This window comes from Mustela erminea, chromosome X, assembly GCF_009829155.1.
Source record: "Mustela erminea isolate mMusErm1 chromosome X, mMusErm1.Pri, whole genome shotgun sequence".
NCBI classification, from domain to species: domain Eukaryota; kingdom Metazoa; phylum Chordata; class Mammalia; order Carnivora; family Mustelidae; genus Mustela; species Mustela erminea.
Window position 1 is genome coordinate 72021671 of NC_045635.1, and position 14769 is coordinate 72036439.

At 34.2% G+C, this 14769-nt stretch overlaps 1 protein-coding gene across 4 annotated transcripts in view; it reads right to left on the reverse strand.

Annotated features, from left to right (window-relative positions):
* The window catches only part of POF1B (POF1B actin binding protein), a 96615-nt gene that overhangs the window by 48579 nt on the left and 33267 nt on the right, over positions 1 to 14769 (reverse strand). For all 4 annotated transcript variants that reach the window (XM_032331192.1, XM_032331193.1, XM_032331191.1 and 1 more), the window contains 2 exons: positions 13926 to 14108; positions 1011 to 1141 (listed from right to left, as the gene is read on the reverse strand). In XM_032331192.1, the coding sequence (XP_032187083.1) occupies positions 1011 to 1141; positions 13926 to 14108 (314 nt within the window). The remainder of the gene's footprint in view (positions 1 to 1010; positions 1142 to 13925; positions 14109 to 14769) is intronic.

The following is a 14769-nucleotide window of genomic DNA, read 5'->3' on the forward strand; positions in this document are numbered from 1 at the left end:
AAATGGAGTGGAAAAAAGCTAGATAAGAGATTAAAGATCTTTAAGACACAAAAGAATCCAGTTAGTGAAGTGTAAACTAAAAAAAAAATTCTACCAACATTCCTTTATCCTACATATTTTTCTGTATTTGTAGAGCTCTCCTAGAATTTGTCTTATAGTTGGCCATATATAGGATGTGACTGTGTAGTAAAAGACAACTTTTATAAATTATGTAGCTTATGGAATTCATTTCATGATATAATATGCTCTCATCTATGCATGAATAATTGATAAATTATTTATGTGTATATATTTAAATATATGTAATTATTTAGTATATAATTATAAAACATACATATTTATATAAATATATAGATACTTATATAATTTACATTTAATTTTTATAGGTACTGTAATATATTAAAATAATACATAACACTTTTTCTAATATATAACACTAAGTGTATATTAAATTCTGGCCTTTGTACATTGAGCATAAATCAATGGAAGATGAATAGTGGTGTATTGACAATGGATTGCATCTTATATCATCAGTATAATATCTTATAACAAGTCATAGTATGCCATGCATTTTTTGAGCTCCCTGTCCAAGAGGTTGCATTTGCTATCAAAGTATGTTATGAAAGAAAGTTCACAGAATTCTTTACTGAACCTAAAAGGACTGATAAGATCTCTTTTGATGATTTTCATGAAATACATTAACTCTTAAAATGAGACATTTAATCAGATATGCTCATATAGTTACCCCATTTCTCCATTAAAATACTAGAGTTTTGGGGAACTTGGCTGGCTCAGTCAGTGGAGAATGTAACTCTTGATCTTGGGGTTGTGAGTTTGAGCCCCTGTTGGGTGTAGAGATTACTTAAAAATAAAACCTTAAAAAAATACTAGAGTTTTTCTGTGAACCTGAAACTGCTGTAAAAAATAAAGTATATTAAAAAATACCAAAGTATCATAAAATGTTTGATAACTACAATATCAAGGCAAATGATATTATATATTTACAGTACCTTCCTCCAATTCTCTGCAAATGTTCTAATAAACAATAATACAGATCTGTATTTTTACGGCTTAGATCAGCAAGTAACTCTCCAAAATATTTGGGGTCCAACTTTTCAGGGCCATCATCTTGAATTATCACCTGAAGAAAGCATCAAGCACCATTATAAACAACATTAAGTATTTCTAAGTTGATAGATGTTTTGATGTCAAATAAGAAAAAGTTACATAACATATTAATGCAAGTAACTCATTACAAAGATATCACATGAGCTAACCCACTAAATTTTCTTTACAACTGAGGTACACATTTTTCAATATGAGAGGAATTTAAAGGAAGAACAACATTACAATAACATTTTCAATTTTATTTCACTAATCCAATTGATCTAATGAATGCAAAACTTGAATAATCTATATAAAATTATATTTATATAATTTATTTAAAAACATATATAAAATTATAAAATAATTTATGTAAAATGTATATCATGGGGGCACCTGGGTGGCTTAGTGGGTTAAGCCTCTGCCTTCAGCTCAGGTCATGATCCCAGGGTCCTGGGATCGAGCCCCACCTTGGGCTCTCTGCTCAGCAGGGAACCTGCTTCCCTTCCTCTCTCTGCCTGCCTCTCTGCCTACTTGTGATCTCTGTCTGTCAAATAAATAAATAAAATCCTTAAAAAATGTACATAATGTATATATTGTATAAAATATAAATATATATTATATATGCTATATATAATATACTACATAGTATATATATACACACATAACAAGTTAATCAAGATCTCTAAATTGCCCATCATATATATATATATATACACACACACACAGACACACACACACACACACACACACACACACATACATACACATAACAAGTTAACCAAAATCTCTAAATTGCCTATTATCACCACATGGCTTACTCTTCTGTTGGAAAAGTACATGTGAATTATTTGAATTATACTGACATAAAATAATTAATTTTATTTGGACTTGCATCTTCTCAGTGAAAGACAGCTTAATTTATTAGCATATATTAAAGTTAGATTAAATTAACCTTCTCAATTCAATATGTTTTTATGCATTTCTTCTTATATTCCCTCCAGTTATTATTTGGACTGAATATCTAGTCAATTTGACATGGGAAAGAGTAGCTAAGGGCCAAATGTAGATAAATAATAGACTTCAAAGACATTTGAAATCCTAAACACAAATTACTATGAACAGTGTCCTAAATAAGACCTATTCTATTGGCTTCATGTAATTTGGTACAAATCTTTTTAAAAATGCTGATCACCTTGTTTTCCATCTCCAAAACACTACTTGCAGGTTAATAACTTAGATTGTATTCCATACTACCTTTGATATTACATGTGGGACCAAAGTTGTCCTATAAATGCATTTATTCCTAAGTATATATATGACAAATGGACTTCAAATTTTTGACCACTATTACTTCATTTTCAACCTGTCCTCTGACAGGGTCCTCTGACCCTAAAAAATCATGTATGCTGAGACAAATGGAAGATTTGAAAATATTACAAAGTAAACAAAGATGAGTTTTCATAACCATGTCTGTGATATGATAAGTAACTTTTAAAATAAAGATAAATTGGGGCATGTGGGTGGCACAGTCAGTTAAGCATCCAACTCTTGGCTTCAGCTTAGGTCATGATCTCAGGGTCATGAGATCAAGCCCCATATTGGGTTCCCCAACATGGCTCTCTCTTCCCTCTGTCCCTCCCTCCCACTCACTCTCTTTCTCTCAAAATAAAAAATAAATAAATAAAATTAAAAAGTACAGATAAATAGAAAAGGTCATATTCAAAGTACAGTATAGTATCTTCATGTTTTCATTAAGATACATAGAATTTTCACATTTTGAAAGTCTGATGAATACGCCACGGTTTTATCTTGCCCATGTATCCTTTGAAGTTGGTTTCTTAGAGAAGTAATGATTGCCTCCTAAAGAAAGTAAAGTGTCCTATATAAAGGCATGAGTAGATAAACTGGTAAAGTCAATATCATCATATAATATGTTTACATGCCATAGAATTACTAACTTGGGAATATTCAATACAAAACCTTCAAATGCTAACACGGATTGCATGGAGCACTGGGTGTGGTGCAAAAATAATGAATACTGTTATGCTGAAAATAAATAAAAAATAAATTATAAAAAAATGCTAACACATAGTAACACTTTCTATTTCCCAACATTTTCTCTGTTCCAACCATAAGGGATTTCACTGACCTGGGCACACATTATGTTATTCCTGTCTCTAGTCTTTACTTACATTTTTCACTCCTTGGAATACTCTTTTCTTCTTGTTGTGTATCCAAATCTTACCCACACTTTGAAAACCATCTCAAGATTTTTTTTTTAAGATTTTATTTATTTATTTGACAGATAGAGATCACAAGTAGGCAGAGAGGCAGGCAGAGAGAGAGGGAGAAGCAGGCTCCCTACTGAGCAGAGAGCCTGATGTGGGGCTCGATCTCAGGACTCTGGGACCATAACCTGAGCCGAAAGCAGAGGCTTTAACCCACTGAGCCACCCAGGCACCCCCATCTCAAGATTTAATACCACCATTAAAACTGAAAGTATACCAGCTAACAAGATAGTTCAACTTAGTTCTCTGTGCTCCATTATATTAAATTGTTTTCATATTATTTTATGTATATAAATCTTGTTCTCTCAGGACCCTTTCCCTACCCTGAAAAGGTAAACTTCAACGTAAAGAAGAAGGGGCACGTGGGTAGCTCAGTCAGTTAAGCATATGACTCTTGGTTTTGGCTCAGGTCATGATCTCAGGATTGTGAGATGGAGCCTCCTCATTGGGCTCCATGCTCAGTGCAGAGTCTGCTTAAGATTCTCTCCCTCACCCTCTGCCCCTCTAACACTCTCTCTCTAAAATAAATAAATCAATAAAATCTTAAAAAATAATAAGTAATACATTTTTTGGCTCCAAAACATTTATTTTAGGAATTAAAATGCATAACATTAAACGAAATAACTTCCAGGAACAATATTTCATTCCATTTAGGCCATGACATTTTTAAGAAAAAAGTTGTTTGGGAATTTGTCACATCATTTGAGGGCGAATTGATAGCAGAATGTCAATTTTACTAAACCAAAATTTTAAGGGAAGGAAAAACTTCAAAATATGCAACATTCACAATAAATATATTCAGCCCAAACATAATAAGGTATATAGAAAATATGAAGAAAATAAAGGGTTAGAGTGACTGCCCAAACTTCAAAACAAGATTTTGCAAGAATTCTTTAGGAAGACAATCCCTTATATATTTGTATTAATGACAATAAAAATTGACACAATAATCTGGTTTAAATAATTGGTAGATTACATTTTAGTAGTTGAACTCAAAACGTATATGGAATTTGCAAAAATTGTGAATTCTAAGCAAAAATTCTTTTTAGAAAACATGTTTCTAAAATGTTTCCATAAATTACAATCTGCAGGGCACAAATCAGTAAGTGCTATTATTAAATATGGTACTTCTGAATCTTATACACCAGACATTTGGATAAAAACATTTTAAATTATAACAGCAGAGTAAACTGATGAATTTAACAGTTTTTGCTTTACTTGTGTACTTTGCTGGGTCTCACAGCAAATAATAGAATGTACCTGATTGGGAAAACACTTCTAGGACAAAAAATTCCATTTCTAACAAATGCTGTGCAACTGTTGTTGACAGAAAACACACACACACACACACACACACACACACACACACACACACACACACAATGAAGGGCACAAGTAAGTCATAAATTGCAAGCATGTTTTATTAGTTGTGTGCATAGAAAGTAAACGTAGCTAAACATAATTCATAGAATAACTGGCTCTAAGTGAGGATATAGGATGCTGGCTGATCATCCTTTAGCCAAGGACAAATATTATGACATATAAGAGATTTTAGAACTACTTTATCAGGATATTCAAGAAAAACATGATAGCACTGATACATGTTAAAAAGGCCGACTAAACACTTGAAAATAGTTTATTTGCAGAAAGCTGCTAAAGAAATCACCAATTATGTATGCCAGAGGTGCAAATATTTTTCACATGATACCTGCTGTGAAGATGCTATTGTTCTACTGCATAAAAAATGCTAAATTATTGTTCATGTGACATAAGCTTAGATGCAGATGAATATTCAGAGGTAATTTTGTTATCTGGAAAACCAGACATAGAAAGATATTTCTTTTCTTTTCTTTTCTATTCTTTTCTTTTCTTTTTCCATCCTTCTTTCCTTCCTTCCTTCCTTCTTTCCTTTCTCTCTATTTTTAAATTTTTTATTTATTTGTCAGAGAGAGAGAAACTAATATTACACTATACATTAACTATCTAGAATTTAAGCAAAAACTTGAAACAAACAAAAATCATCTTAAAAATGTAAAATAAAATTAAAAAATAAAAATATTGCTACAATCAGAACCAATGTCTTCTATTGATGTTTTTAAGGATTTGGAGCCTGGAGGTGGAAAACAAAGAAGGCATAGTGTCAAATATTTATTTGAGCATCTACTATGTACTTGGCTCTAAGCTGAATACTTTACATATTTTATTGTCTTTAATACAATAGAGGGGGAAATTGAGGTTCAGCTATGTCAATATGTCCATTATTTACTTATTTGAGAGAGAGAGAGAGAGAGAGAGAGAGAGAATGTGTACAGCAGGGAGGGGTAGAGGGAGGGGGACAGAGAAACTCAAGCAGACTCCACACTCAGCCTAGAGCTCAACATAGGATTGATCCCACAACCCTGAGATTATGACCTGAGCCAAATCCAAGAGTTGGGTGCTTAACTGACTATGCCATCCTGGTACCCCTCACCTTATGTATTTTTTTACATGTTCACCCCCATGTTTATTGCAGCATTGCTTACAATAGCCAAGACACAGAAATAAGCTAAGTGTCCACTGGTGGATGAAAGGACAAGGAAGATGTGGTACATACACACAATGACACATCATTCAGTCATAAAAATAGAATGACATCTTGCCATTTGTGACAGCATAAATGGACCTTGAGGGCAAAATGCTAGTTGAAGTAAGTCAGAGAAAGGCAAATACCCTAAGATCCCATTCATATGTGCAATCTAAAATAACAACCCCCCCCAAAAAATCATAAATAGAGTGAAGAGATGATGGAGACATAGGGGTGGGGGTAGGTGAAATGGATGAAGGCTTCAAAAGGAACAGACTTGCAATTAGAAAATAAATAAGTCACAGGGATTTAATATACAGCATGGTGACTACAGTTAATAATTCAATATTACATGTAAGCAGGTTGCTGAGAGAATAGATCTTAAAAATTCTTATCATTAGAAAGAAGTTAAGGAAACTGTAGAAAGTGACAGATGTTAATGAGACTTACTGTAGTTATCATTTCACAACATATATAAATATCAATTCATTATGTTACACACCTGAAATATAATGTTGTATGTCAATTACACTTCAATTTTAAAAACTACAATGTTCACTGTGGGTTTTTTTCCTTTATTTTAATTAATTAAGTAATTAAATTTAAGTTTTTATTTAAATCCTAGTTAGTTAACATATAGTGTAGTATTGATTTCAGGAGAAGGACTTAGTATATAACTTAGTATATATAGAACTTACATATAGCAACCAGTGGTCATCACATGTGGTCTACCCTAATAGCCCATCCCCAACCCACCTCCTCTCCAGCAACCTTCAGTTTGTTCTCTATAGTTGAGTCTCTTATAGTTTGCATCCCTCTCTCTTTTTTCCCCTTACCCTATGTGCATCTGTTTTTTTCCTTAAATTCCACATATGAGTGAAATCATATCAGATTTATCTTTCTGTGACTGACTTACCTTGCTTAGCATAATACACTCTAGTTTTATCCAAGTCACCACAAATGGCAAGATCTCATTCTTTTTGAGATTATACCACATCTCCCCTATCCACCGATCAGTGAATGCTTGGTTTCTTTCCATAATTTGGTTATTATTGATAATGTTGCCATAAATATCAGGGGGTATGTGCCCCTTCAAATCAGTATTTTTGTATCTTTTGGGTAAATACCTAGCAGTGCAATTGCTGGGTCATAGGGTAGCACTATTTTTAACTTTTTGAGTAACTCCATACTGTTTTCCAGAGTGGATGCACAAGTTTGCATTCTCACCAACAGTGTAAGAGGGTTCCCCCTTCTCCACAACCTTGGCAACATCTGTTGTTTCCTGTGTTGTTAATTTTAGCTGTTCTGACAGGTGTGAGGGGGTATCTCATTGTGATTTTTATTTATATTTCCCTGATGATGAGTGATGCTGAGCATCTTTTCATGTGTCTCTTAATCAACTGGATGTCTTCTTTGGAAAAACATCTGTTCATGTCTTATGCCCATTTTTAAAATAGGATTATTTGTTTTTTGGGTGTTGAGTTTGATAAGTTCTTTATAGATTTTGGATACTAACCCTTTATCAGATATGTCACTTGCAAGTATCTTCTTCCATTCTGTAGTTTGCCTTTTAGTTTGTTGATTGTTCCCTTCATTATGCAGAAGATTTTCATCTTGATGAAACCCCAATAGTTCATTTTGCTTTTGTTTTCCTTACCTCAGGAGATGTTTGCTAAGTTGCTTTGCCCAATGTCAAAGAGGTTGCTGCCTATGTTCTCCTCTTAGATTTTGATGGTTTCCTGTCTCACATTTAGGCCTTTCACCCATTTTGAATTTATTTTTGTGTATGGTATAAGAAAGTGGTCCAGTTTCATTCTTCTGCATGTTGCTGTCCAATTTTCCCAACACCATTTTTTGAAGAGACTGTCTTCCTTCCACTGGATATCTTTCTTGCTTTGTCAAAAATTAGTTGGCCATAGAGTTGTGGATCCATTTCTGGATTCTCTATTGTGTTCCATTGATCTATGTCTCTTTTTTTGTGCCAGTACCATACTGTCTTGATGACTACAGTTTGTAATAGAGATTGAAGTCAGGAACTTTGATGCTTCCAGTGTTGATTTTCTTTTTCAAGATTGCTTTGGCTATTCAGAGTCTTTTGTAGTTATATACAAAGTTTAGCATTGGTTGCTCTAGCTGTCTGAAAAAAATGTTGTTGGTATTTTGATACGGAATGCATTAAATGTATAGATTGTCTTGGGCAAAGTGTAGACACTTTAACAATATTTGTTCTTCCAATCATTGAACATAGAATGTTTTTCCTTTTCTTTATGTCATTTTCAGTTTATTTCATAATAGTTCTAAATTTTTCAAAATACAGATCTTTTATGTCTTGGTTAGGTTTATTTGTTTTCACCTTATGCTACTTCCAAATTACAATTTAACTCTAAAAACAAACTAAAAATGGACAATCCCTAGATTTAAGAGTCTGACTTATATCTGCTCTATAACTATTTAAAGAGACTCTCCCACCCATGTGGAAGAGACATTTAAATGCCAAGGAGTCTAGGGGGTGCCAGGGTGGCTCAGTCTGCTAAATGTCTGCCTTGAGTTCAGGTCATGATTCCAGGATCATGGAATCAAGTCCTGTGTTAGGTTACCTGCCCCACAGGGAGTCTGATTCTCCCTCTGCCATTCCTCCCACTTGTTCTTTTAATCTCTCTCTCTCTCTCAAATAAATAAATAGAATCTTTAAAAAAACAAATATCAAGGAGTCTAGTTGCAAGAACTCATTTTCTTCCCTTCTTTATCTATGGGATCCGCACAGATTACCCCATCCTCAGTCTGATCAGGAGTAAATCCTATGCAATCTATATAAATGGAATTACTAGCTCTACTTCCCAGGGCACTATCCTGTTTTCAGCAGAAAAACGATAAAAAATTAATCTATACAAAACCTTCCAATATTTAACAAAGCTACATCAGAATCTCAAACTGAAGCATAAATAATGAAATAAATTAATATGTTAGTAATTCAACTCTTCCCATTTTGAAAATAGACAATATCTAGTCTGGTCAAATATACTATTAGTTGTACTAAGTTAGTGAAAGGATATCATAGCATCACCACTGCCACTGGACAAGATCTTTAATCCTGCGATATTGTTCCCATCTCTGATAATTGTCCCTCACTCCATTCTTATTTATTTATTTATTATTTTAAAAAAAATTAACATATAATGTATTATTTGCCCCAGGGGTGCATGTCTGTGAATCGTCAGGCTTACACATTTCACAGCACTCACCATAGCACATACCCTCCCCAATGTCCATAACCCAGCCACCTTTTCCCTCCCACCACCCCCCAGCAGCCCTCAGTATGTTTTATGAGATTAAGAATCTCTTATCTCCCTCCTGATCCCATCTTGTTTCTTTTTTCCTTCCCTACCCTGCACACTTCTCACAGCCTTTTTTCCTACCCTTACCCCACACTGCCTCTCAAATTTCTCATATCAGAGAGATTATATAATAATTGTCTTTCTTGGGGAACCCTCCTGTACTGTTGGTGGGAATGCAAGCTGGTGCAACTGCTCTGGAAAACAACATGGAGGTTCCTCAAAATGTTGAAAATAGAACTACCCTATGACCCAGAAATTGCACTACTGGGTATTTACCCTAAAGATACAAATGTAGTGATCCAAAGGGGCACATGCACCCAAATGTTTATAGCAGCAATGTCTACAATTGCCAAACTATGGAAAGAACCTAGATGTCCATCAACAGATGAAGGGATAAAGAAGATATGGTATATATATACACAATGGAATACTATGCAGCCATCAAAAGAATTGAAATCTTGCCATTTGTGATGACATGGATGGAACTAGAGGGTATCATGCTTAGCAAAATTAGTCAATCAGAGAAAGAGAACTATCATATGATCTCCGTGATATGAGGAAGTGGAGATGCAATGTGGGGGGGTTAAGGGGGTAGGAGAAGAATAAATGAAACAAGACGGGATTGGGAGGGAGACAAACCATAAGTGACTCTTAATCTCACAAAACAAACTGAGGGTTGCTGGGGGGAGGGGGGCTGGGAGAGGGGGGTGGTTATGGACATTGGGGAGGGTATGTGCTATGGTGAGTGCTGTGAAGTGTGTATAAACCCGGTGATTCACAGACCTGTACCCCTGGGGATAAAAATACATTATATGTTTATAAAAAATAATAAAAAAAAAGAAAACATCCTATAGATCCTATAGTACTGGAGAAGCTGGATGTTCACTTTGGGCTCTCTTGATCCCACTGGAGAAATTATAGGTCCAGGGGACCATCTCTATGATGTTCTGTGCCAGCAGGGGAAAGGGCAATGCAAACTCTTCTTACTCTTCCCTTGTGGTTTTTTTTTTCTTTTTTTTCCTTCCTCTCTCCCTCTCTCCTTTCCTCCCTCCCTCCTTCCTTCCTCTATATCTCCTTCTTTCCTTTCTCCTTCCCTCCTTCCTTCCTTCCTCCCTCCCTCCTTTCCTTTTTTCCAATCATTTTCTGGTCAAAGAGAGTGCTTCAGCCTCACCACCAGGTTATGAGATTTTCACATAGGTGTCCTCTCTATGTACAGCTGCTGCTAGTGGGTCTTTCTGCGAGGGCCACTGAAGTTAGAAACCATCTCTTCTGCCACCTTGATGATATCATTCCCCCAAAAAAACTAAATTAAAGTTCAAAAGCTAGAAGCAATGGCATAAGTAGTTTAATGTGAATGATTGAGAAATTAAATCCAAAGCCTGCAAATATATGTAAAGAGTAAAATTAGGGAAATTACTAAAAATCCTATTAAAACATTTAAAAATGAAAAAAAAATAATTGTCTTTCTCTGGTTGACTTATTTGGCTTAGCATAATATCTTCTAGTTCTATCCACATCATTGCAAAAGGCAAGATTTTATTTATTGATGGCTGCGTAGTATTCCATTATATATATATATATATGTATATATATCTCACATCTTCTCTATCCATTCATCTGTTGATGGACATCCAGATTCTTTCCATAGTTTGGCTATTGTGGATATTGCTGATATAAACATTCAGGTGCACATGCCCCTCCAGATCACTACATTTGTAACTAAGAATACTTATTTTTAGTTAACTATGATATTATATGTGTAGTATAAGAAAGTGGTCCAGTTTCATTCTATCACATGTAGCTGTCCAGTTTTCCCACCATCATTCATTGAAGAGACTGTCTTTTTTCCACTGGATATTTTTTCCTGCTTTGTCGAAGATTAGTTGACCATAGAGTTGAGGGTCTATTTCTCGGCTTTCTATTCTGTTCCATTGATCTATGTGTTTGTTTTTGTGCCAGTACCATGCTGTCTTGATGATGACAGCTTTGTAATAGAGCTTGAAGTCTGGAGGTGTGATGCCACCAACTTTGGTTTTCTTTTTCAACATTCCTCTGGCTATTTAGGGTTTTTTCTGGTTCCATATAAATTTTAGAATTCTTTGTTCCATTTCTTTGAAAAAAATTTATGGTATTTTGATAGGGATTGCATTAAATGTGTAGATTGATTGGTAGCACAGACATTTTCACAATATTTGTTCTTCCAGTACATGAGCATGGAACGTTTATCCATTTCTTTGTGTCTTCCTCAATTTATTTTATGAGTACTTGATAGTTTTCTGAGTAGAGATTCTTTGCCTCTTTGGTTAGGTTTATTCTTAGATAACTTATGGTTTTTGGTGCAATTGTAAATGGGATTGGCTCCTTAATTTCCCTTTCTTCTGTCTTGCTGTTGGTGTATAGAAATGCAACTGATTTTTGTGTGTTGATTTTATATCCTGACTCTTTACTGAATTCCTGTATGAGTTCTAGCAGTTATGGAGTAGAGTCTTCTAGCTTTTCCACATATAGTATCATATCATCTGCAAAGAGTGAGAGTTTGGCTTCTTTGTTGATTTGGATGCCTTTAATTTCTTTTTGTTGTCTGATTGCTCCCTCCCCTCCATTCTTATTGTTATTATTCTAGCTTAGGTTTTACACTTGAAATAGCTTCTAATAATCCCTGAACGTCTTCTCTCTGTCATTTTCTTTCTTTCTTTCTTTCTTTTTTTTTTTTTTTTTGGAAAAGATTTTATTTATTTATTTGACAGACAGAGATCACAAGTAGGCAGAGAGGCAGGCAGAGAGAGAGGAGTAAGCAGGCTCCCTGCTGAGCAGAGAGCCTGATGCAGGGCTTGATCCCAGAACCCTGGGATCATGACCTGAGCCAAAGGCAGAGGCTTTAACCCACTGAGCCACCCATTTTCTTAAGTTGTAGACTTTATAGTTTATAAAGAACTTTCAACATACGTTTTTACTTAGACTTTACATCAACACTGTGAGGTAGACATTACTATCCAAATTTTATGGATGAAGATATTTCTGAGAGATTTAGTATTTATTAAAAACACACAGTTTGAGAGGTACAGAGTCTGGAACTGGAACCCAGTTCTTCCTTCTCTAAATCTGGTCCACTTTCTGTTATGTTACCCATACTTCTCCACTAGCAGGCTCTTAGTCCATTGCTCTATTTATGTTTACACTATTGATAAAGGGCTCCCCACATTTCTCTGTATGAATCCTGGCTCTACTGCATGATAGCTGTGCAAACCTTTACAATTAACTTATGAGTAATAAATCTCTATTTTTATGATGAGGAAACTGAAGCAAAGCAAAAAATTAGACTAAACTGTATGAAATTGTTGCTATTTGACCAACTTTGCCCTATAAAAATGACAATTTTAAGTGATCTAACTTAACTTAATAAAATGTTTTTAAGCATTATCAATGTAAGGTGTTCAACACCATCTGAACCATGTTTTAGCGTAGTCCTAGATAACAAAATATTTCCATACATGAAATTCAAAGAAAATATAATTTTAGATTTTTTTTTAGAGTAGAAGAATATGGATTTTAAATCTTTTATGGTTATTTTGACCAATATAGTCAGAGTACATATTTCTTTTTTTTTTAAGATTTTATTTATTTATTTGACAGACAGAGATCACAAGCAGGCAGAGGCAGGCAGAGGGGGGGGGGAGCAGGCTCCATGCTGAGCAGAGAGCCCAATGCGGGGCTCAATCCCAGGACCCTGAGATCATGACCTGAGCCGAAGGCAGAGGCTTTAACCCACGGAGCCAGGCGCCCCGCCAAAGTACATATTTCAAAGTTTTAGTTCTTAGAAATAATCTTGTGTATATTTAATATAAAACAAAACTCTTATGTGTGTAAGCTTTTACTTTATTTTTTCTTATTCTTTTCCTTCTATCTTTTATTAAGAGCTTCCTATGAAAGAGGTCAATTTGAGCAAGCTATTCCTTACTGAGAAAGAAGACCTGAAAAAATACAAATGATGAATGATTCCCCACCGTTTCAGTTATTGTTGTTAGTTTTACCAAGATACAAGAAATTTTTTTTTCTTTTAACACTTGTATAACAGATGTTTCCAAGATTCCAAAGTCTTTGGAATATAAATTAGTCACTGATGATTGTATCCTAAGAGATTTCTCCTTAGCAACCAAACTTTAGTTTTTATTTTGTTAATGTAATATACAATAAAATCTATATATTTTATGACTCAAATTAATATACCATATTTTCATAGAATGCATATAGGAAGCAATTGCCAGTTTGTGAAAAGTGACCATTATAAGCCTTAGATAATATTATTTCCAATTCACTGTTCATTTAAATACCATTCCCCATGAAAATATTTAATGTTGCACAGCCATTGAACCCATTTTAGAACTGAGGACCAGCTAGAAATTAAGTATTCATTAATCAATTTATAATTTTCCTCATAGATTTAATGAACTAATAGACATGAATTATTTTGTCTTCTGAGAGGAAGTAGAAAGTTTTGTTTTAGAAATGATGCTAATGAAACACAAATACCTCAATATTTTGTTGAAAATTCAATGTGGGTGCCTATACAGTGAAGTGAGAAGGATTTAAGAGTTACTTCAGTTTTATAAGGAATCAGTTGATTGATCTTACCTGATCATGTATATGGCTTGATCCACCATGGCACAGTTCATTTCCAGTGTTTGTAGAAATTGAATCACTTCCTGTGATGGTTTGGATTTGTTGGCTAGAATGGGATTGATGACAATGTGGAGAGTGGATGATCTGAGGTTCTTGGACAATGTGATGATGGCACTGGATCTGTGGATAGTATTCCTAAAACACACATACACGTCAAAATAGCCACTGAGAATACAAATTACTAATTGAGAAAAACCCACTGAAAACATTTGTAAAAATTTAATGTGTTCTTTCACAAGGTAATTCAATCCCTAGGATTTGTAGTTTTAGTATATGGTATATTATTTTTTTCAAAGTATTTCATTGGGAGAAATTTATTGAATTTATATATATATATATATATATATTTTTTTTTTTTTTTTGATCAGGTGGCTGTGACCATCCAAATACTTACCTAAATTCTAAATTGGCCAGGGAATTGCATGTTCTGATTGAATTAATATTCCAGTTACACTTAACACTAAGACTACAATGAATATTAATTAATCTTTGGTGATTCAACAGGCACTTCAGCATCTAATTTCATAACAATACTATCATACTGAAGATATAGATTGATATAAAATTAGATAATAATATAATGCAGTTATTTTCAATATCAGGAAGCTTATTAGAATCACAGTGGGGGCAGACAAAATTCTTATGCTTATGAAAATCAAGCACAAATTAAGAGGAAAGATTAGAAAACAGTGACTGAAGCTTCAGATCTAGAAAACGGGGATCCTAACTAATTCTACCACTTACTCTATGATTTTGGGAAACTATGCAATCTTTATGAGCCTTAGTTTTCTCATTT